Here is a 22,309-nt window from a genome sequence, read left to right as displayed (position 1 = left end):
CATTATTCCACATCAGTTCACAATGGTAATTTGGGTGTCTGGTTCTCCTGCATGTTGCTCATATGTTATGTACCTTTCAGCATAATGTCTTACATGTTTCTCCTTTAGTGTTCTCCCTTACTTTCTAATGAACTGGACAACATTCAAAAATTATATGATAACTATAACAGACCCAGATCTCACTGCCTTTTGGTGAGAGAGCTCTTGATTTTATCTATGCTATCATGTATGTGTCTACAAATATGATTCTGCTATTTCCCCTTGTTTCTCGAAGTGCTAGGCACTCACAGTGCTGGTCATCTAGACTGTCTTCAGACAAATAATTATCTCAACAGCACAGTGTCAGTCATTTTCTGAATGGTTAGCACAGAGAACCCTAAAAGCCCAAGCAGCACATGTAGATCAGACAGGTCAGAGGGGACTTCCTAGAAGAGGTCAGCAGGAAACAGTGAGATGATTCTAATTCACCAAGCAGGGACCGCATGGACAGCATGAAGCATAGTGGGACCAGAAACCAAGCTCCTGATGGCAGGTATAGGGATGTCAGTGGGGCTGAGTAATCTGGGAGGCAGCGTGGAAAGGGCAAGCAAGCATGAGCTATTCAAGTCTATAAAGGTGAAGAGGTGAGAACCCGGAAGCATTCCAGGAGAGGCAAAGTTGTGGGTGTGTGGCATGGCAGTATAGCCTGGGAGTGAAACCACAAGAGGTTATGAATTAAGGTCATTAGACTTGGTGGCAAGTGCCTTTACCCACTGAGCCAGCTTACTAGCCTAATCTGTGTGGATTATTAAAAATAGCTTTGTCTATCCTATTTTCAGATGTAACTTGGGGGCTGGAGAGATGGTTCATTCAGTAAAGTGCTCATGGTACAGCATAAGGGCCTGTGTTTAGATCCCCAGCATCTACCTAGAAGCCAGGCAATGTAGCCTACCTCTAACTTCACTGCTAGGACATTGGGCAAAGGTAAGAGAAGCTCACTGGCTGGCCAGCCTAGCTGGATTGGTGACCACCTGGTTCAATTAGAGACCACCTTCATAAGTGAGAAGGAAAGCAATTGAGAAACAAACCCAAAGTGGACTTCTGCCATTGAACTCGCTCTGTAGAGCAGGCTGGCCTCAAATTCACAGAGATCTGCCTGCCCCCACCTCCCAAGTGCTGGGACACTATATTTATTTATGTGTTTTTGGTTTTTCGAGACAGGGTTTCTCTGTATTGTTTTGGAAGCTGTCCTGGAACTCACTCTGTAGACCAAGCTGGTCTTGAACTCACAGAGATCTGCCTGCCTCTACCTCCCCAGTGCTGGGATTAAAGGCGTGCGCCACCAATGCCCCGCTCCATATTATTTTTTAAATTGTATTTTAGTTATGTGTCTGTGCATGCATACCACAGTGCTTGAGTTCAGGTCAGGGGGAAACTTGGTGGAATCAGTTCTCCCCTTTCACCATGTGGGTCCTAGGAATCAAACTTAATAACCAGGCATGGTATCAAATGCGACCCACTGAGCCATCTGTGTCCTGACAGTATTTCTTCTCTCTCTCTCGCAACAGCGTTTCTCTGTGTAGCCTTAGCTGTCCTGGAACTTTCTGAGACTAGGCTGGCCTTGAACTCAGAGAGCCACCTGTCTCCCGAGGGCTGGGATTAAAGGCATGTGCCACCACTGTTGACCAGCTTTGTTTTAAACAAATGTTTTTATTCTTTGTTAATTTCATATAATATACTACTCTTTGCCCTTAGCTCCTCCCATACCTTGCTACTCACCCAACTTCACGTCCTTTCATAAACAAAGCCACATGGCGGCCCAGTTTGTTTTGACTGATTACTGCTGAGGATAGGGCCCGTCCAGAAGTGCAGCTGATAATCAGTGTCACTCCTTTGAGGAAAACAGACTCTCCCTCTGCCAACAGCTACCACTTGAGAACGGCTTCTTGGCTAAGAATGAGACTTTGCCTACTTCCCCACCTCCATGCTGTCATCGCCTCTGGCTGGGCAGGTCTTGTGTGTACTGCCACACTCTCTGAGTTTGTTTGTGCATCCCAAAAGTCACCCGCCACCTCTGGTTCTTACAGTCTTTCTGCCCCATCTTCTGCATAGAGTCCTGAGGTTTGAGGGAAGAGATTCGATAGAGAGATCCCACCTATCTCCAACAATATCTCTTAAGAATGGAGGGTAGGGCTGAAATACAGCTTAGTGGTGGTGGGAGAGCACTTACATGATTTGCACAGGCCCTAATACCACAAAAAAAAAGTAAAGGGGAAACTACCACTGTGTAAATCAGTATAGAAGTTACTCAAAAATACTAGCATACTACCAAGTGAGTTCCAGGACTGACATAGATCCTGTCTCAAAGATAGATGTGTCAGACGGTGGTGGCACATTTACTTAGTAAAATGAGATACTTGTTTACTGAAAAGATCATGAATGCCAACCTTAGTTTTACCACTTACCATATGGATTTCGTGTGTGTGTGTGTGTGTGTGTGTGTGTGTGTGTGTGTGTGTGTGTGTGTGTGTGTGTGTGCAGGTGACTGTGGATGCAAAACAAGGATGTCAGATTCCCTCTGGAGTTGAAGTTGCATGTGCTTTTAAGCCACCTGACATCTGAAGTCAGTGATAGGAACTGAATTCTGGTCCACCATAAGAATAGCAAGAACTTTCAACCACTGAGCTGACTCTCCAGATCCTCAGCACATGGTGTTTTTTTGTTTGTGTTTTGTTTTGTTTCGTGAACAAGGATGTTGTGTCTGTCTGTATGTTTGTGCACAGTATGCATGCTGTTGCCTGCAGAAGCCAGAAGGTACTGAATCCCCTGGGACTGGAGTTACAAAGACTTATGAGCTGCCCTACAGGTTCTGGAAATTGAACCCAGATCCTTTGAAAGAGTAGCCTGCGCCGGGCAATGGTGGCACATGCCTTTAATCCCAGCACTCGGGAGGCAGAGGCAGGAGGATCTCTGTGAGTTTGAGGTCAGCCTGGTCTACAAAGCAAATTCCAGGCCAGCCTATAAAACAATACAGAAAAAACAACCAAAAAAAAAGGGTAGCCGGGCGGTGGTGGCACACACCTTTAATCCCAGCACTCGGGAAGGCAGAGGCAGGCGGATCTCTGTGAGTTCGAGGTTGGGCTGGACCAACAGCCTCCAAAACAATACAAAGAAACCTTGTCTCATAAAAAACCAAAGAGTAGCCTGTGCTCTTAACTGCTGAGCCATCTGTCCAGCTCCACCATAGGATTTTGAACATTTACTGTCTGGTTTTTTCAAATTTTATATTGCAACCCATTAGTGAAGTATGAAATCTATTTAGAAGAATGCAAAACATTGTTTCTAAAAGGGAAATAAAATAAGCCCCAAAGTATGAGAGTGCTGCATACAGTTAGGTATTAGTTCACGAAAGTCTTACTGCGTATTAAATAATGCTCATTTGTTTTTCAGTGATCACAGAATAAAATGCATTTGCTTTTTTAAAAAGGTTGTTTTAAATGTTATGTGTGTTTTGCCTGTACATATTTATGTGTACTGTGTGTGTGCAAGTGCCAGAAGAGGACATCAGATTCCCCTGGCACTAGAGTTACTTGCAGTTGTGAGCCACTATGTGGATAGTGGGAATTGAACCTGGGTCCTTTATAATAGCATTGAGTGCTCTTAACCACTAATCTATCTCTCCAGATCCAGAATCCACATTTAAAAAGCCAGGTTCAGAGCTGGAGAGATAGCTCAGAGGTTAAGAGTTCAATTCCCAGCAATACACAAATCCATAATGAGATCTGGTGCCCTCTTCTGGCATTCAGGCATATAGGCAGGTAGGATACTGTACATAATAAATAAATCTTTAAAAAGAAAGAAAGAAAAGCAAATAAAGTGTAAAAAGCCAGGTACATGGTATTGTTTATAACCCCAATACTGGGGAGGCAAAGACAAGAGGATCCCTGGGGCAAGCTGGCCAGCCAGGACAGTGAAATCTTGTCTCAAAAATATATATAACAAAACCCAAAGTGGATGGCACCTGAGGCAATACCACCAAAAGTTATCCTCTAGCCGCTACAAGCTTGTACATGTACACACATATACTTGCACACTAGCAAACACATGCACACAAAAGCGGTTCAGCGATGAGGGATTTAGAGACTAGTGCAACATGATACTTCAGTGGTTTTGCTATTTGAATATAATGTACTATGCTTTTCATGGTTTTATGATTGACACTTAGAGACTGTGGGGAAGCTAAGCAGCAGCCTGCCTATGATTCTGGCATTCAGGAGGCAGGGGTAGGAGGGTCTTAGGTTTGAGGCCAGGCTAAGCTACATACACAATAAGATCCTGTTTTGTTGAGACAGGGTCTCTTTATGTAACTCTGCCTATCCTGAAACTCATAAAGACCAGAATGGCCTTGAACTCACAAAAATCTGCCTGCCTCTGCTGGGAGGGTACCATACCCAGCTGAAATCTTGTTTATTTTTTCCCCAAATAGAACAAAATAAGACTAAGGCTTTAAAAATAAAGAAAAATATGAATATAGAAAATTTAGTCAGACCTATGGATTTAAAATATTTTAAATTCACTTTTGATTTGGTTTCTTATTTTGGATTGGTTTGGTTTTTCGAGACAGGGTTTCTCTGTGTAGCTTTGGAGCCTATCCTGGCACTCACTCTATAGACCAGGTTGGTCTCGAACTCACAGAGATCCGCCTGCCTCTGCCTCCAGAGTGCTGGGATTAAAGGCATGCGCCACCACTGCCTTGCCTTTAAACTCACTTTTGAAAAAATATAGTTTTCCAAATAAAACACCAGTGAGACACTTCACTTTGTTTTACAATTTCATAAGTCTCCTTTATGCACTACTGAATTCTATGTCTGCTTCTAAAATCAATCAACAAATACAAACTGTTCCTGTGGTGAAACATTGATGCTTAGAATGCAAAGGCAAATCTTTCCTTTCCTATAGGACAGCAGTTATCAACCTGTGGTTCATGACCCCTTAGACAACACTGTCTCCAAAAATATTTACATTACAATTCATAACAGTAGCAAATTACAGTAATGAAGTAACAACAAACATAGCTATGGCTAGTGGTCCCCGAACATGAAGAACTGTATTAAAGGGTCGTGGTATTAGGAAGATTGAGATGCACTGCTTTAGGAGCTCAGACTTGAAGATACTAAGGACTGACTGAAAATTAGGCCTGTAATCCTAGCTACCTGGGAGGCTGAAACAGGGTTGTAGGTTCAATGCGTGCCTGGGCAACTTATTGAGAACCTAACTCCAAAAGGGAGCAGGGCTGGGGATACAGCCCAGTGGTAGAGCACTTGCTTAGCATGCAAGAGACTCTAGATTCAATCCCCAATACTGCATAAATAAATAAAAGTGTCAAAATATAGGCAGAAACAAGGCTAGAATATATGAGCAGAAAGAAAACAAAACAACAAAAAATCCAAACTCTCCAGATAAAAGCAGAAAGACAAAGGTATAAATGCAAACAAACTGACAACTCTGAGCCTGTAGAGCTAAACAGAAAACATGTCGCACACTTTCTACTTACTCATGACTAAATTCTATGTGAGTATGTATGTACATGAGAGAATGGTCTCATTTGGTTAAGAATTTACCACTGACTATAGCTATAAACAAGTGCTACATCTTTTTACGTATGCGCACGTGTGTGTGTGTGTGTGTGTGTGTGTGTGCTGTCTGTCTGTCTGTCTGCTACAGAGCACACAATGAGGTCAGAGGACAACTTCCAGGAGTCAGTGTGTGTGTGTGTGTGTGTGTGTGTGTGTGTGTGTGTGTGTGTGTGTGTGTGTGTGTGTGTGTGTCTCTGCTACAGAGCACACAATGAAGTCAGAGGACAACTTCCAGGAGTCAGTTCCTCTCCTCCCACCATATAAGTCTGGTACCCACTCAGGCAATCAGAGTTGATAGCAAGCACTCTGCCCACCGAGCCACTCGCCAGCTCAAAAAAGTTGCAACCTTTGAAATAAAATCCTCAGTTTGAACAGAGATATTCTATTCCTGAAGTCTTGTTTTTCTGTCAGTGGAAAAATCCCAGGAGGTTGAGGAAGGAGGATCACTATACACATAGTCTGGTCTACCTAAGTCCCTCAAAAAACAAATGATAAAGGGAGGTGCAAGCTGGTTGTGGTGGCATGTGGCTCTAATTTCAGTCCTAAGGAGGCAAAGAAAGGAAACGGGAGTTTGGGCCAATGCCAGACACACGAGGCCCTGTCTCAAAAGCAGGCAAGTGAAAAGGAGGGGCGGCCATGGGAGCATGAGCAGAGTAAAACTGTAAACGTGCGCACACATGTGCTTGTGTCTCTGCGTGTTCATAAAAATGTCATAGGTGGGCAGGGCACAGGGGCAGGTGGATCTCTGTGAGTTTGAGGCCAGCCTGGTCTACAGATGGAGTTCCAGAACAGCCAGGGCTACATAGAGAAACCTGTCTCAAAAAACCAAAACAAGCAACAAAACTAAACTCTCATAAATAAACCCATTATTTTGTATACTAAAATGTAACAAATACATTACTAAAAACAAAACATAACTCACCTGTGTAGGGTGGTACACACCTTTAATCCCAGCACTTGGAGGAATAGGCAGGTCGAGCTCTGTGAGCTTGAGACTATCCTGGTCTACACAGTGAGTTCCAGATCATGCAGTGCTATATAGTGAGACCTGTATTAAAAAAACAAAATTTCCTGCCAAAAGTACTGGTTCAGGCCTATTATCCTAGCATTTGCAAGGTTGAACTGGATGCAAGTTTAGAGTCAATATGGGATATATATAGTTAAAGACTAACCCAGGCTATAGTGAGACCCCAATTCAGAAAACAAACACAAGTTAAGAAAAACCCTACTATAAAAAGGGCTTTCAGCCTGGCTGTGGTGATGCACACGTCTAATCCCAGCATTTGGGGTGAAGAGGCAGGTGAATCTCTGAGTTCAAGGCCAGCCGGGTCTAGAAATAGAGTTCCAGGACAGCCAGGACTACACAGAGAAACCCTGTCCCAAAAAACAAGACAAAAAAACAAAAAGGAGGGGAGGGAGAGGGAGCTGGGATTGGCATGTAAGCAACCTTGTTTCTAATTTAAATTAAAACAAAAGGGCTTTCATACCTCACTTTGTATTGTTTATCCAGCCTGCCATACCTCTTTTTACAATATTTAAAGAATAATTTTAGCCCAGGATGGTGGCACATATCTTTAATCCAAGCATTTAGGAGGCAGAGACAGGCAGATCTCTGAGTTTGAGGCCAGCCTGGTTTACATAGTGAGTTCCAGGACAGCCATGGCTATGTAGAGAGACCATCTCCAAAAACCAAATAAAATAAAGACTTGTGTTGCCACCCCCATGGAATCCCAGTCCTTAAGGAATGTGTTGCATTTAAACTCCAGGCTAGCACAGGCTCACCACCTCTTGATACAGCTGATGATGGGTCCTGACAGGTGGAACGGTGACTACCCACTGCAGTGGCAGATCTGAGCTGGCCTTGGCACCCTGTTACTCTGCTGTGCTTATCTTCCATTACTATGCCCCCCTTGAGCCTAGTTTATGCTTGTCCTGTCCTTGTAATCTGAAAAAATTCCCATTCCTACTGTTCAGTGTGCAATTTTTCTACTCTTAGAATGTTCTTTCTTTTCTATCCCACTGGATACTATCTAGTATCTCTCCTAAGCTCTGCCTTGCAGTATTCATAAGAAGCCTTCCATTCACTCACCATATAGTATGCAGCCAGACCTTCTGTGTCAGCTTAACAAGGTTCTGTCCTGTGTCTACAGCAAGTAAGAACTCCATCGTCCTACTTTTGTACCTGCTGCAGGTGTTAAGCAGGCATTTCAAGCTATAGCTCTAATCTGTATGAATGTTTTGCTTGTATGTATGTATTATGTATATATTATGTATGTATGTATCTGGTGCCCACAAGGGTAGAAGAGGGCATTGAACCCCTTGGAAGCGGAGTCATGGATGGTGTGAGCCACCCTGTAGGTGCTGAGAATTGAACCTGGGTCCTCTGAAAGAGTAACAAGTGCTCGAAACTGCTGAGCCATCTTTTCAGCCTCCTCAAGCTACAGCTTTTTCTCTGCCTCCCAGCTGAATACTGAAGCAGGGACATTCATCACTTGTATTAATGTTCTAACAACAGACATGTAGTATTATAGCGCTTTCGTGATATTCCCCAACCTCCCAAACCTTGGAAAATGATATTACATCAGACATTATTGTTACTATATTATTATAATAATAGTCATTATTATACAGAAGCTGAGGTTTAGTCTAGCATGGAGGGCACATGGATATATTCCTACTTACTCCACAGGCCAGTGGCTTGAACCAAGGAATATAACAGCGGCCAGGGAAAAAATATACTGTCTCAAAAAAGGGGGGAAAGGGGAAGAAAGATAAGAAGGGAACAAAACGATCTGAAATCAACTCGTAAGTACAGTGAAGATGGCATCCAAGATGTAGGGTCAACCAGCTTCCAGTAGAATTTTAAGATCCTTACTCCTAGTAGGGGCCTTGGATACTAGGAAAAGTCTCAGTAAAAGACTGAGTTGGGGCAGAGATTCTGAGGAAGGGGAGGGCTTTCAATAATAGTAACGAACAAACAACACAAAACCAACACCGGAGGCCTATCTACAATGCCTGCTTATGTCTGTTTAGTCTCTCGTGGTTTTGTTTAGAAAAAGTAATATGTCCTCTAAGCTTTTGTCATTTCACTCACCTCTCCTAACCTGGCTAGTCCAGCCTGTTTGAGGTTTAGGTGACTGGACGCCGGAGGCCAGAGGCTGCCCAAGCGGGGGTGACCTCGGAAGCAGAACCTTGGCCCAGAGTGTTGCTGCTAACGGTGCAAGACTGAGGCGGTTGGACTGCGCCATTCCTGACGCTACAGGGGCATACTTTTGGCGTCGTCCTTAAAGATGAGTAGGAAAAGGAAAGTGAGGACGACTGTCCTCTCTGGTCCCTTCTCATCTGTTTTCTGGCCTTCCATCATGGGTCCCACCGGCTGATTTAAGAAGGGATATCCTGCAAGGCAGGAGAAGGAGAAAAAGTCACTGATGGCAATTACAGTAACTCAGTGGCTTATACAAACGAATAATTTGCATATAATTTGCATGTTGGTGTACTTGTGGAAGTACATAAAATATCAGTCCATCCACATCGCGCCACTTATCCAGCCCACAGCACTTCCCTCTCGGCTTCCTTAGCAAGCCTGCCTCTTGGATCGGCCCTCAAACCCTGGGCCCTCCTTCCGCAGAGAAGCTCCTCCCTGCTCCCCCGCCCCTTCCCTCGCTTCCAAATAGCCCTTCCCCGCCCCCTTTTTATTTCTGAACAGGCGTGACTCGGGCAGCTCACCCGGCTCAGATTACTATGGCATCGGTAGTGTCCTGACAGTCCGGGAAGTAGGAAGCCAAATCCCGGGAAGAAGAACTCGGGCCCAGGAGACTCTTACATCGACCTCCGCAGAAGAATTGTTATTTTGGGTCCTGCTTGTGAGGTCCGCTCCAACTTGAGGCAGCGTGAAGGCCCCTTCAGGCGGCGCCGCGGGCAGCCCCGCAGCCGGGGCCTGGTGCAGACGCCGCGGCCGCTGTCAGGGAAGCGCAAGGCGGCCAATGGAACCCGGGAGCGGCCGCTGCTGCTGAGGCGGCGGTGTCGGCAGTCCGACCCCGACCGCCTGCACCCTCTCCGCGAGGGTCCCCCAGAGGTAAGCGACTCCTCCCCCATGAGTCGCCTTTGCCTGGGGGGGGAGGGTCCTTCTGCCACCCTGTCCCGCACAGCCTACCGCGACCCGGGTTCGACTACAAAACTGCCCTCCCAGTGGGAGCTGCACCCTGGGGTCCTTCACTCCTTCCTCTCGGGCCCGGGTCGTCTTCTCTGCTTTCTGGCTTCCTCTTCTGTTTAGCCCCTCCCTCTGTCCCGTGGATTCCACCTCCCCCCACCACCACACACACTTCTTACCCCTGTTGCCTCTGTCCCTTAACTATTTCTCTAAGCCTGAACCCTTTCCACATTAGACCCCTTCTACAATGTCCATCCGCCGTTGGTGTTTCTGCGCCCAAATCTTTCCCAGGGAGTCCGCTGTATCCCTTTTCCTATTTTTCCCCACTCCTCGTAGTCTGTGCAACCTCAGCACAGAGTTCCCATCCCCTCAGCTAGAGATCCTATCCCTCTCTTGTGCTTCCGATTCCATTACCTCACCGTAACCCACTCCCCCAGCTGCTGGCTTCCAAGAGTTTCCTATTCCCTTCTTAAAGGATCTCAAACCGTTGTCATCAAGTCCAAGATCCCATCTACTTTGACCTTAGTGCTCAGCCCTTCTCTGGGGTGCCTGATGATACGTGGAGCTGTCCTTGGCTTCCCTGTACCCCTTCTCAATCCTCCGGAGGATGGTTCCTGTAGGAGAGACAGCTGATGTGAACAGCCCTTCGGAGTAGGGATTTCCAACTTTTGACACACACACACACACACACACACACACACACACACACACACACACAAACCCTCTTTCCAGGATTTTGCCGATCTTTGTCTCCCTGAGTTCTGTTTTCCCTGTGTTCTCTATCTCATTCTTTATCTACACACATCGCTTATTTCAGATCAACTAAACATTGAACTAAGAAGAAAAGGCTGGGAGGAGGGGAGCCTCAGCTGTCTCGGGCTTTTGTGGACAGATGTGTTTCTGAAAGATGGAGCAACTTTTAAAGAAGTCCCTGTCAATCATGTTACATTTCGTTGACTGTTTAGGAGCAACCACTAGCAGAGATGAGCAGGCCTTCGTGGAAGCTGAATGAGGTTGTGAGAAATTTTGCCTCAGATTATTTATTTTGGACTTGGTTAGGTCACAGGATAGTATCTAGTATCTACTACTGTCTAGACCAAATCATTACTGGCTGAAGTCTAGTGGAATAGTGTTGGTTAGTTTCATAAGCACTGGCCTGAGGGGTGAAGTTGTGTGTGTCTGGGAAAGGAACATGAGATGGTGTAGGGCGCTGGCATGTTCAGGGCCCTTGGTTCTACGTGGAACTGCCTCACTTAACTTGAAAATTCTCTTTGGAGAAAAATGGCCCATTTGGTAAGCACCAGTGCAATATAGGCTAGTAGCAGAATGTCTGTTGGGAGAGAATTATGCTTTTTAAATTTATAAAACACTGCAGGTTCTCAGGCAGAAGGTATTTATTGCTAATGATTTTGTCATCTTGAGAATTTCCCTTTCTTTTGACCTCTCTGATCTCTAAAGTCAGTTTGAAACACAAGCTCCTGGCCTGCTACTTTTCAATCCTGCCTTTTTTTTCCTTCCACCACATTGTCGTTGACCACCTGTGCCTTTCCTTCTGTACCTGATCCATAACTCCAAGTTTTGTGGTCAGAAAATGTGTTTGTAGAAAAGCCCTAGGAAGGTAGGAGCATGCTGGACTTAGCAGCTAACTAGATGCTGCTTTGTCTTCCACATCTCTTCCGGCCTGAGATAATGAAGACAGCACAGGCACTCCATTCCTCTTCCAACTCTAGACTGCTCAGGTCTGAAAATAGTTACACAAGCTAGGCAGTGGCGGTGCATGCCTGTAATGCTAGCACTCGAGGCAGAATTTGGATCTGAGTTCCAGGCCAACCTGGTCTACAAATGGAGTTTCAGGACAGCCAGAGCTGTTATATAGAGAAACCCTGTCTCAAACTGCGCCCCCCCCCCAAAAAAAAGAAAAGAAAATGGTTATACCATATTGACCCACTTCTTACCTCGAAGTTACTTGAAGTACAATCTGGTAATGTTCCCCATTTATGGGAGACCATCCCTCCTTAGATGCACCCTTAACCAGAAATCATACCTCTAGTTTTCCTTGCTTCTCATCTGTTCCACACTGCATAAGAGCATGTTTGCTGAACACTCACATAGCAAACTGAGAGCTGCTTTGGTTTGGGAAAGAGGTTTGGGAGGATCCTTTAATAATTGGCATGGGATAAAAGAGTACAAAGTCTAAAGCACATTTGGGACTTAAACAAGGAGGACTGGTTCAGAGACAGGTGAGCAATACAGGGTGCTTCCTTTCCCGTCTGTCAGTCTCATCAGGGGCTCCTGGAGCAGGCTTGGGCTGTCTGGCTGGAATCTGCTTATACCTGCTCTCTGGCCTTGTACAGAGTTCTCAGCTTGATCAATATTGACCTAACTACTGTGAGACCACTGCCCTTCCCCCAAGGCTGTAGTTGAGAATGCCCTCTTCCCTGATGCCACCCTCTTTGAGACCTTGGGCAAGCATACTTGGATCCTGGTGGGGCTTGAGCTTGCTAGACTGCTCAATCCAGAGTGTCTGCAAAAAAAAAAAAAAAAAAAAAAGTAGACCATTAAGGTCAAAGGGGAAAGATGAGCCTGAGTCCTTAAAGATTATAATAGACCTTAAGACATGGAAAGGAACTTTTTGGGGGGGAAACTTTTATTTGATGGATGTTTTGCCTGCCTGTGTGTCCATGGACCACATATGTACCTATTGCCTGTGAAGGCCAGAAGAGGATGTTTGTTCCCTTAGAACTGGAGTTAAAGATTGTTGTAAGCCACCATGTGGGTGCTGGGACTCAACCCAGGTCATCTGCAAGAGCACGTACTGCTTGTAACTGCTTAGCCGCCTCTCCAGTCCCAGCAAGGAACTTCTTAACAGCAGAACAAACAGCCTAGGATGAGATAGGGCCCCTTTTGAAGAGCAGCCTATTTTTAAAAATTGCCGTTAAAGGAGTACATGTACTTGGTAATATTCAATAGGAGTGTAGGAATTTATGATCAAAACTTACAGTCCCTTTCCCTTCATCTGTACTCATACTCCCTCAAATCAGAGCTAGCCTCTTTAATTGTCTCAGCATAAAGTTCTATTCAGAGCTTATTATCGTAGCACTTAAATGCTTGTTTCTTAACTCTAGAGGTTTGATTATAGAGGATTTATACTTGTTTGGGTAATTATGACATTATTTTTGTTTCCATCTGAGCCTTTCTTTTTCCAGTAACTTGGATTGGGTTTGCTGGGGATTGAAACCCAGAATCTTACTCATGTTAGGTAAACCTTCTTTTTCCATGAACTTTAACTACACCTCATACAGTAAGATATTAGCTCCTTTATCTTCTTTTCCACTTTGGTGACCCATCTCAGAGGATCTTAAAAGAAAGGAAATTGAGCTGGCCTGCATGCCTGGAAGAAGAGCCCTACACAAGATGAGTTCTAAGAAGTCATTCTGTGTGCCAGGTGGTGGTGGTGCTCACCTTTAATCCCACACTCGGAAGATAGAGGCAGGCAGATGAATTCGAGGCCAGCCCGGCTACAGAGTGAATACCAGGACAGCCAGAGCTGTTACACAGAGAAACCCTGTCTCAAACAAACAAACAAACAAAACATAGCAAGTCATTCTGTGAAAATTCTGAGTATGTTAAAGCATCAGGATTGGTGTGAAGCAGTTCACATTTATCATGCATAGTAAAAGATTTGAAGAAGTAATGGTGACTGAGTAAGGAACTGATTTGGGACTTGGTGTCTGCCTGCCTGCCTGCCTGCCTGCCTGCCTGCCTGCCTGCCTTAATTTCTGTTTTGTTTTTCGAGACAGGGTTTTTCTGTGGCTTTGGAGGCTGTCCTGGAACTCGCTTTGTAGACCAGGCTGGTCTCGAACTCACAGAGATCCGCCTGCCTCTGCTTCCCAAGTGCTGGGATTAAAGGCGTGCACCACCACCACCTGGCTTGGTGCCATCTTTCTTGAAAGGCCAGTCCAGTAAGTCTTTTCATGAAGACCTTCTTCATTAACTTTTGGAAAGTTGCCTGCACAGAGTTTTTGAGGCACTCTGTTGAAGACAGCCTGGTTAAGAGATAATGTCCCGGGCTGGAGAGATGGCTCAGAGGTTAAGAGCACCGACTGCTCTTCCAGAGGTCCTGAGTTCAATTCCCAGCAACCACATGGTGGCTCACAACCATCCATAATGAGATCTGGTGCCCTCTTCTGGTGTGCAGACATACATGGAGGCAGGATGTTGTATTCATAATAAATAAATAAAATCTTAAAAAAAAAAAAAAAGAGATAATGTCCCCTCTAGAGTCCTCTGTAGACATAACTGCTCAGGCCCACAAGCACATATGTGTCTACCCTCTCTGCCGCTTCAGAAGGTGCTCTGTACCCTGGTATTTAGACTTTCTCTACTGTATTAGTTACTTTTCTCATTGCTAGTACAAAATGCCTGACAAAAGCACCTTCTAGGAGAGTTCCTTTGGGCTTACAGTTTGAGGTTGCCGTCCCTCACAGTGGGTGGAGCCATCAGCAGTGAGTCGGCTGGTTACTTTGTGTCTGCAGTAAGGACAGAGAAAGCCATGAATGGTCAGAGGTAGCTTACTGTCTGCCTTTGATCCAGTCTGGGGCCACAGCCCATGGAATGCAACCTCCAATATTTTGGGTCTTCCCACCTCAATTAACCTCATCTAGAAAGTCCCTCAAGACAAGCTGTTTCCATGGTAACTCTAAATCCTATGAAGTTGATTTAAGATTACCCATCATGCTTACCTTGACCTGTTCCATGGGGCACAGTTGCCAACACAGGCCTCTCCTCCTTTCCTAGTAGCCAGGCTGCGAGGCTCAGACAAGGAGGCCTCTTCTTTTTCCCTCCAGTCTATCTTAACAGAGTTTAGACTCCCAGTGTGACGTAGATCCTCAGCTGTATGGATGCTATGGCTTGTAGGAAGAAGAGTGATAAATGCAAGACTTTTTTTCTCCTCCTTTTTTTGTTGCTCTATGTTAATCCTTTTACTTTCTTCAGAATAGTTCATGTTCCAAGGTTTACTTTTATTGCAGTTATAGATGAAGAAATTAATGTTGGAAATAATATTTGAATTAGATTTTGGAGAATACCTTATTTCTGCTACTCATGTATATGTGTCTCTGTCCATATATGCTTATTTGTGTGTACGTACATATATGTGGAGGCCAGAAGACAACTTCAGGTTGTTCATCAAATGCTGACCAACAACTTTTCTTTTTTTTTCTCAGGGACAGAGTTTCTTTATAGCCCTGGGTGTCCTAGAACTATCTCTGTAGAACAGACTGGACTCGAACTCACAGAGATCCTCCTGCCTCTACCTCCTGAATGCTGGGATTAAAAGCGTGCACCACCACCACCACCCCAACAACTTTTTCTAAAAGACAGGAGTTCCTTAGCTTGCACCTGGCTAAGTACAATAAACTGACTGGACAGCAAATCCTAGGGATCTGCCTGTCTTTGTTTCCCCAGCACTGGAGATCACAAGTGTATGCTACTCTGCTAGGCATTTTGACATAGGTTCTGGAGATCAAACTCAGGTCCTTGTGCTTGAAGAACATGCATTTTCCCATCTGGATAATCTTTTCAGTCTCTGTTTCTATTATCTTAATTGCCGATATGATCTAACTCTATTCTGACTTGTGGTCCCTGAGTACCCACGAGCCAGGTGGTATGCTTATATAGCCAAGTAGAGATGCTTTTATATAAACAGAAGTTGGGCTTATCTGCCCTGATTTTTTTATTTGGTTTAGTTTGGGAGAGGGGTTGGTTTGGTTTGGTTTTTTTCGAGACAGGGTTTCCCTGTGTAACTTTGGAGCCTATCCTGACACTCGCTCTGTAGACCAGGCTGGCCTTGAACTCACAAAGATCCACCTGCCTCTGCCTCCTGAGTGCTGGGATTTTTTAAAGGCGTGCACCACAAACACCCGGCTTGTTTTATTTATATATATATATAGTTTGGTTTTGACAGTAGTCTCTTAAAGCCCAAGCTGGGCTCAACTCAACTAAGTAGCTGAAGATGACTTTGAACTCTTGATCCTCTTACCTCTACTCCCCAAGGGCTGAGATTACAGGCATACAACACCATGCCCTGCCTTTAAAAAAAAATACGTGTGTGGTGGGGAGGGAGGTGCACACACACCACATCATGCGTGTGAAGGTGAGAGGAAAACTTTGATGACTTGACTCTTTCCTTCTGCCTTAGGTTCAGGGGATGGAACTCAGGCCACCAGGCTTGTGTGGAAAGTGCTTCTATCCCTTGAGCCTATTACCTGCCCTGTGCTTGGCTTTTTCTGCTCCTGTTGATAGCATCTGGTTTCTTGGGCAGGTGGGGGAGTCTGCTCACTGTGGGATTCCTTGTTGAGCCATGAAAGATCATCTTCTTTTGCTTATGGGATAATGGTATCTTTACCTGCCTTCCTGGTGCCAGCAATGAACACAATTCCAATTAATTGGGACAGGAAAATTATTTCCTTTGAAGTCCAAAATGCTCCCATGTATGAGGGTGACTGAACTTCATCTTCCTTGGAAGTTTGGGGGGATGGTGTTTTTGTTTTGTTTTGCTTTGTTTTTTTTGTTTTTGTTTTGTTTTTTTGGTTTTTCGAGACAGGGTTTCTCTGTATTGTTTTGGAGCCTGTCCTGGAACTCACTCGGTAGACCAGGCTGGTCTCGAACCCACAGTGATCCGCCTGTCTCTGCCTCCCGAGTGCTGGGATTAAAGGCGTGCGCCACCAACGCCCGGCTTGTTTTGCTTTGTTTTTTGAGCTCTGACTGTCCTAGAACTCACTTTGTAGACTAGGCTGGCCTTGAACTCTGCCTCTCGATTAAACAGGCCAGTGGTTGTCTTTGTTTTAATGGTGCCTGGGATCAAACACAGGGCTTTGTTAAACACTCCTCTGCTTCCAAGCTTATACTCTCAGTATCCCTTTAAATTTTTTTGCTTCCTTTTTAGATTATCCATGTAATCTGGGCTTTGGACTTGATATATAACTGAGGATGGCCGTGTGTTCTTGATCCTCCTGCCTCTGCCTCTCAGGGTTACAGCTCTGCACCCTATACCACATCCCCTTTAAGGCTTTGAAAAGCAGACTTTTAGGAGCTCTGTGGCTTAGAAGCCTTTGGGATAGGAAAGAAAAGGATGAGTCGGGCATGAACAGAGTTGGTGGAGGCTAGAAGACCCAAAAGGCAAAGGTCCCAATCATGAGAATGCCCTACAGAGGTGTGGCAGGGAGTGATCAGAGCTGCTGTGTTACTATCCTGTGCAGTGCACAGCTGCCATTAGAGGCAGACCCACAGAGGCAGCTATGCTGGTTCTGCTGCTCAGGAGAGCAGAGGGAAAGAAAGGCTGCCACTTTGCCACCGATACCAAGCCCAGACTTCATCAGGAAGTGCAGGGATTTTTTCTTACTCAATGGAGTTGGGAGAAAGATGCACTAACTACAGCATCCCTTTTTGTTGGTATCTAAGAGTCTCTGCAAAGCTTTGGTACTAACTGCTGGGAGGCAAAATACTGGACTGTGTGATATTGGGCAAATGAAAGTAATCTTAACACTTAACACTTGAGAGGTGAAAGCATCAATGGAAGGAAGGTGGTAGAAAGTTAGGCCTTCTGCAGCTGGAGATGTAGCTTAAGTGGTAGACTGCATGACTAACATGTATGAAGCCCTGGGTTCAGTCCAACCAGGCATAGTGGCCCATGCCTCTAACCCTAGCACTTGGGATATGAAGGCAAAAGTATCAAAAGTTTAAACCATCCTGAGCTATATAGTGAAATTTATGAAACTCCTGTCTGGGGAAAAAAGAAATAAAAGTTCTTCAGAGTGACCAGAAAAACATATACCAGGGACCTGTTTTTCTACCCTCATTAGAACAAAGATTAATGTTCTAAAACACTTGGAAATGACTTACTTTCCCTTTTTTTGTTGTTGTTCTTTGTTTATTTGGAGACAGGATTTCTCTTGTGTAGCTCTGGCTGTCCTGGAATTTGCTCTGTGGACTAGGCTGACCTCCAACTCACAGAGATCCACCTGCCTCTGCCTCCTGAGTGCTGGAATCAAAGGTGTGCACCACCATGCCCAGCTAGAGCGTACATTAGATGCTCTCTTTATTTAGGAAGAGGCCTCTGAGTCTACTGATGGCTGTCTCCAGATTCTGAAACCAGAATCATCTGACAAAATATTCTAGACTTACCTCTCCTAATCTGTATCACCCTGAAATCCCTTCTGCTTTTTGCTGACTCTCCTCATCTGGTTTGGTGATACTCAAGGCTTGGAGGCAATGATTTTTACCATCATTGTTCTCTGACTATGTCCACAAGTCCATTCAGAGGGATCTGGGTTTCAATTCCTGTGTATCCCTGTTTTTTTTTTTTTTTTTTAGAAATCATAGACCCATGAACCCTGATTTCTTCTTGTCTTATTACAGCCTTCCAGTCCTAGAGTTTGTACATAATAGTGGGGAAGTTACATGGTAAGGGGTAGGGAAAGGTGGTCATAAATTTTTAAAGAATCCCAAATGACTAATGCAATTCACATCCTTTATAAAATAATAGTATATATGCATACACTGTTTAGTAACTTTTTTCAGGGTTAGAATTCAGCTAGCATTATTGAATACTACCTCGTGCCAGGAACTATTAAATCATTTCATCCACATAAGTTTATGTTTTTCTTCTATTCAGCAGCAATGTGAAGTAATTATTTTTTTTCTCAATTTGCAGTTGAAGAAACTGAAACAGAAGATACATGGTGTATTTAAATTTTTATGGCTTATAAACATAGAGCAAGGGTATGGTGTCAGGAAGCAGACACGCAGAAAAATGGTGCAGCTTCTGCAAGGTTGATGATGGCTGTTTGAGAGGTGTTCTCCACTAAGTGAAGCATAGTATAGTATTGCTGGCTCTTATTCCCCGGGCACTACGTGTCTGAAAGGAAGAGTTTCTGTAACCAAAGGCAGGAGTGGTAACTAGTGCCTGTAATTCCAGTACTTGGAAGGCTGGGGCCAGAGGATTGTTACAAGTTTAAGGCCAGCCTGGGCTATAGTGTAAGATTATCTCAGAAGACAGTAACAGCTTTGATACTAAACAGAGAGGCAGAGAACTTGTGTGTGAAATATGTTATGAATAAAGAGATAATAGTTTAAATAGGAAAGGGAAAAGTATCACCACAGGCATCTGAAGGTGATACAGGAAGAACAAGTAAAAAGTATTTAGAGTTAAAGGGAATAAGACCCGAGTTGCTCCCCAGTATACTGAAAAATGTATAAGACTGTATAACCATATCACATGTGAAACAGCATTTTGCACATATAAGCTAAGCACCAAGGCTAGTTTGAGTAAGTACAGAAGGAATGAAGAGTGTGCAGTGATCAGAATTGGAGGTAGTGAGGGCAAATTTCTGTTGAGTGCAGGAAGACAGGAGGAGGAGGTGCTTGGGCAAGCTTCAGGAAGACCCGAATGTGGCACCACTAACCAGTGTGTGTGTGTGTCCCTTTCTGTTCTTGTCTCCCCCTCCTCTAGCTTGGAAGCTCCAAGTCTGGCTGTAGCCATGGGAGACATGGTAGTGGAGCCTGCCACCCTGAAACCAACTTCTGACCCTACTCCTAGTCCATCAGGGAATAACGGGGGCACCTTGCTAAGCGTCATCACGGAGGGGGTCGGGGAACTATCAGTGATTGACCCTGAGGTGGCCCAGAAGGCCTGCCAGGAGGTGCTGGAGAAAGTCAAGCTTTTGCATGGGGGTGTAGCCATCTCTAGCAAAGGCACCTCGCTGGAGTTGGTTAATGGGGATGGTGTGGACAATGAGATCCGTTGCCTAGATGATCCACCAGCCCAGATCAGGGAGGAAGAAGATGAGATGGGGGCCACTGTGGCCTCTGGCACAGCCAAAGGAGCAAGAAGACGACGACAGAACAACTCAGCCAAACAGTCTTGGCTCCTGAGACTGTTTGAGTCAAAACTATTTGACATCTCTATGGCCATTTCATACTTGTATAACTCCAAGGAGCCTGGAGTGCAAGCCTACATTGGCAACCGCCTCTTCTGCTTTCGCAATGAGGATGTGGACTTCTATTTGCCCCAGTTGCTAAATATGTATATTCACATGGATGAGGACGTGGGTGATGCCATTAAACCCTACATAGTCCACCGATGTCGCCAGAGCATCAACTTTTCCCTCCAGTGTGCCCTGTTGCTTGGGGCCTACTCTTCAGACATGCACATTTCCACTCAACGACACTCTCGAGGGACCAAGTTACGGAAGCTAATCCTCTCAGATGAGCTGAAGCCAGCTCACCGAAAGAGGGAACTGCCGTCTTTGAGCCCAGCCCCTGACACAGGGCTGTCTCCCTCCAAAAGGACTCACCAGCGCTCTAAATCAGATGCTACGGCCAGCATAAGTCTCAGCAGCAACCTGAAACGAACAGCCAGCAACCCTAAAGTGGAGAATGAGGATGAGGTAAATTGGGAGAGGGGCAGATTGGCAAGGTGTCTGAGGGTTGCATGGAGACAGGATGTCTTACGTGGGGTTACTCTACTTTCTGTCCTCCCTTCTGCTTCATTTCACTGATAGAAGCATGGAATGTTAGAATGGAAAAAGACCTTAGAATTCATGTATTCCAATGGCCTCATCTTACAGAGGAAAAACACAGAGACTAGAAGAGATAAAGTGACTTGCCACAGGTCATCTAGCTAATGGTAGGGCTGATACTCTTGACTTTGTCCGAGAGTTGGCTTTCACTACTGTGTTGTCATTCCATTAGCCACATACTAAGAACTGTGACACAGGTCTGATGACCCTGCTTGAGACCTGACCTAGCTGAGGTCGCAGTAGCCAGCCACAGAGAAGGAACAGGCTGTGCTCTTCTTGCTGGAAGAGAAAGGATGCTCACTAGCACGTTAGCTGCTTCTCCTGGCCGTTCCTCATAATTCCTTTCCCTCACTCCCCAAAGATTCTACTTTTTGTTAACATAGGGTAAAGTTTATTCTCTATCAGTGGGGCCTCAGCAGAATATACTGCCTTCATTTGAGATCAACAAAAAGGGATGAGAGAAATAAGCTTGGCAGAGTAAGTCTAATGCCTGGTTGAGGAGCTGGAGCTGAGAAAAGGAAACTCAGCAGCATCAGGCTGTCTAATGTTGATACTGAGCAGGAAGAGAGTGGTCAGTAGCTTAGTGCCACCATCTACTATACATCTGGGCAGATAGTGGGGAAAGGTGCCCAGTGGATGACCAAGTTCCATGGCCTGGTGTCCCTTTCAGACTAATGGTACTCCAGTTTTCATCTCTGATTCACTGTTGGCAAGCTCCCATCCTGGCTGCTAGCCAAGCCTAGAAAAGAAGGTATTAAAAAAAACGAAGAATTTGCACTGTTGGAATATATATGCCCATAGTCTTGGCATCTGACTCTGTAGAGTGCAAACCACCCACATTTTTGCTACAGTAAAGTTTCTTTCAAGTGGAGGGAAGTCAGAGTGACTAGAGAATGGAAAAGCAGTAGGCAAGGGAAATTCAGAGCCTGCTCTCCCTGGAAATGTGTTTCAATACTGAAGTTAAATGTGCCAATGTTAATTGACCATTGATATGGTAGACAGCATGCTAAGTAATGTATGTAGAATCCTCACAACTCTAACTGGTGTGATTTTACCCGTGAGAAACTGGGATTAGAGAAGTTAAATAACTTTACTAAGGTCACTCAACTAGTGACTGTTAGGCCAGGAACCCAGTCCATAGTTCATGCTCATAGTCACTCACCTGAGCTGCCTCTAGTTCCCTAGATCCAGCTGTAAGAAAGTTAACGGGGAGGAGCCCAGGATGTGTCGGTCTACATTTCCACACCCATGTATAGCCAAAGCCCAAGCTATTATGGGAACTGAGTGGACTGTCTTCATTTCTGTTTTGCTCTGAAGCAGAGTCCAGGGTCTAGGAAGGGAGGGCATTGCAGAGCAAAAAGAATCCTCCAGATTTTGGTAGAACTGAGGTCCTGAAGGGCTTGAGCTTATCTGAGAGAGATGCCTCGTCTAAGATCAGATCTGGTCAGAGTGAGTGTGAACATCTGGGAGGGAATTCATTGGTGCCTCTTGTCTAGCTTGACTTTTCCCTGTATCTATTTTTTAGTCTGCATCTTAGGACCAGAAAAGCAGAGGCCTTAGGGTTTCTCTTACCCTATGCTGGTCTGGGGTCCCTCTTCTATGCATCTAACTTCTGCTGCAGGATTATGGATGGCTCTGAGAGGCAGGTATTCTGTGAGTGTTTAAATCTCTAGGGTGGGTTTTCCAGTTGCCATTCTTCCCCACCTGGCTCATCGTGGGTCACTGGATCCAGGGAAGAAAGGCGATAGCATTTCCCCAGGCCCTCCTGGGTTATCTGATACTGGTAGAGTGAGACACTTGAATCCACTGAGGCTCCTTGGGAAACGTGTGAGCATGAAAGAGAAACAGAGAACACAAAACACAAACATAAATACCACTAGGTTTCTAGGTGTGGAGTTTCTGCCAGTCCTTTTATGCTTGAGGTACCAGGGGAATTGGTCTTCCTCCCTTGTCATGAAACATTG

At 45.1% G+C, this 22,309-nt stretch overlaps 1 protein-coding gene and 1 long non-coding RNA gene across 5 annotated transcripts in view; one reads left to right on the top strand and one right to left on the bottom strand.

Moving 5' to 3' along the window:
* Positions 1-8,206: 8,206 nt before the first annotated feature.
* LOC121142407 lies at positions 8,207-9,473 on the bottom strand. The gene is made up of 2 exons (XR_005879424.1): positions 9,342-9,473; positions 8,207-9,011 (listed from the first exon to the last, which is right to left on the bottom strand). It is a non-coding gene; the product is annotated as an uncharacterized LOC121142407 (long non-coding RNA).
* A 79-nt stretch (positions 9,474-9,552) lies between these two features.
* Pi4kb (phosphatidylinositol 4-kinase beta) overlaps positions 9,553-22,309 on the top strand; it is a 34,696-nt gene continuing 21,939 nt past the window's right edge. For all 4 annotated transcript variants that reach the window (XM_005084295.4, XM_021235446.2, XM_005084294.4 and 1 more), the window contains exons 1-2: positions 9,553-9,690; positions 19,277-20,213. In XM_005084295.4, the coding sequence (XP_005084352.1) occupies positions 19,305-20,213 (909 nt within the window). In that variant the 5' untranslated portion in view covers positions 9,553-9,690; positions 19,277-19,304. The remainder of the gene's footprint in view (positions 9,691-19,276; positions 20,214-22,309) is intronic.

The sequence above is a fragment of the Mesocricetus auratus genome, unplaced genomic scaffold (assembly GCF_017639785.1).
Source record: "Mesocricetus auratus isolate SY011 unplaced genomic scaffold, BCM_Maur_2.0 Super-Scaffold_100009, whole genome shotgun sequence".
Taxonomy (NCBI): Eukaryota; Metazoa; Chordata; class Mammalia; order Rodentia; family Cricetidae; genus Mesocricetus; species Mesocricetus auratus.
This window is presented reverse-complemented; position numbering and strand designations above follow the sequence as displayed.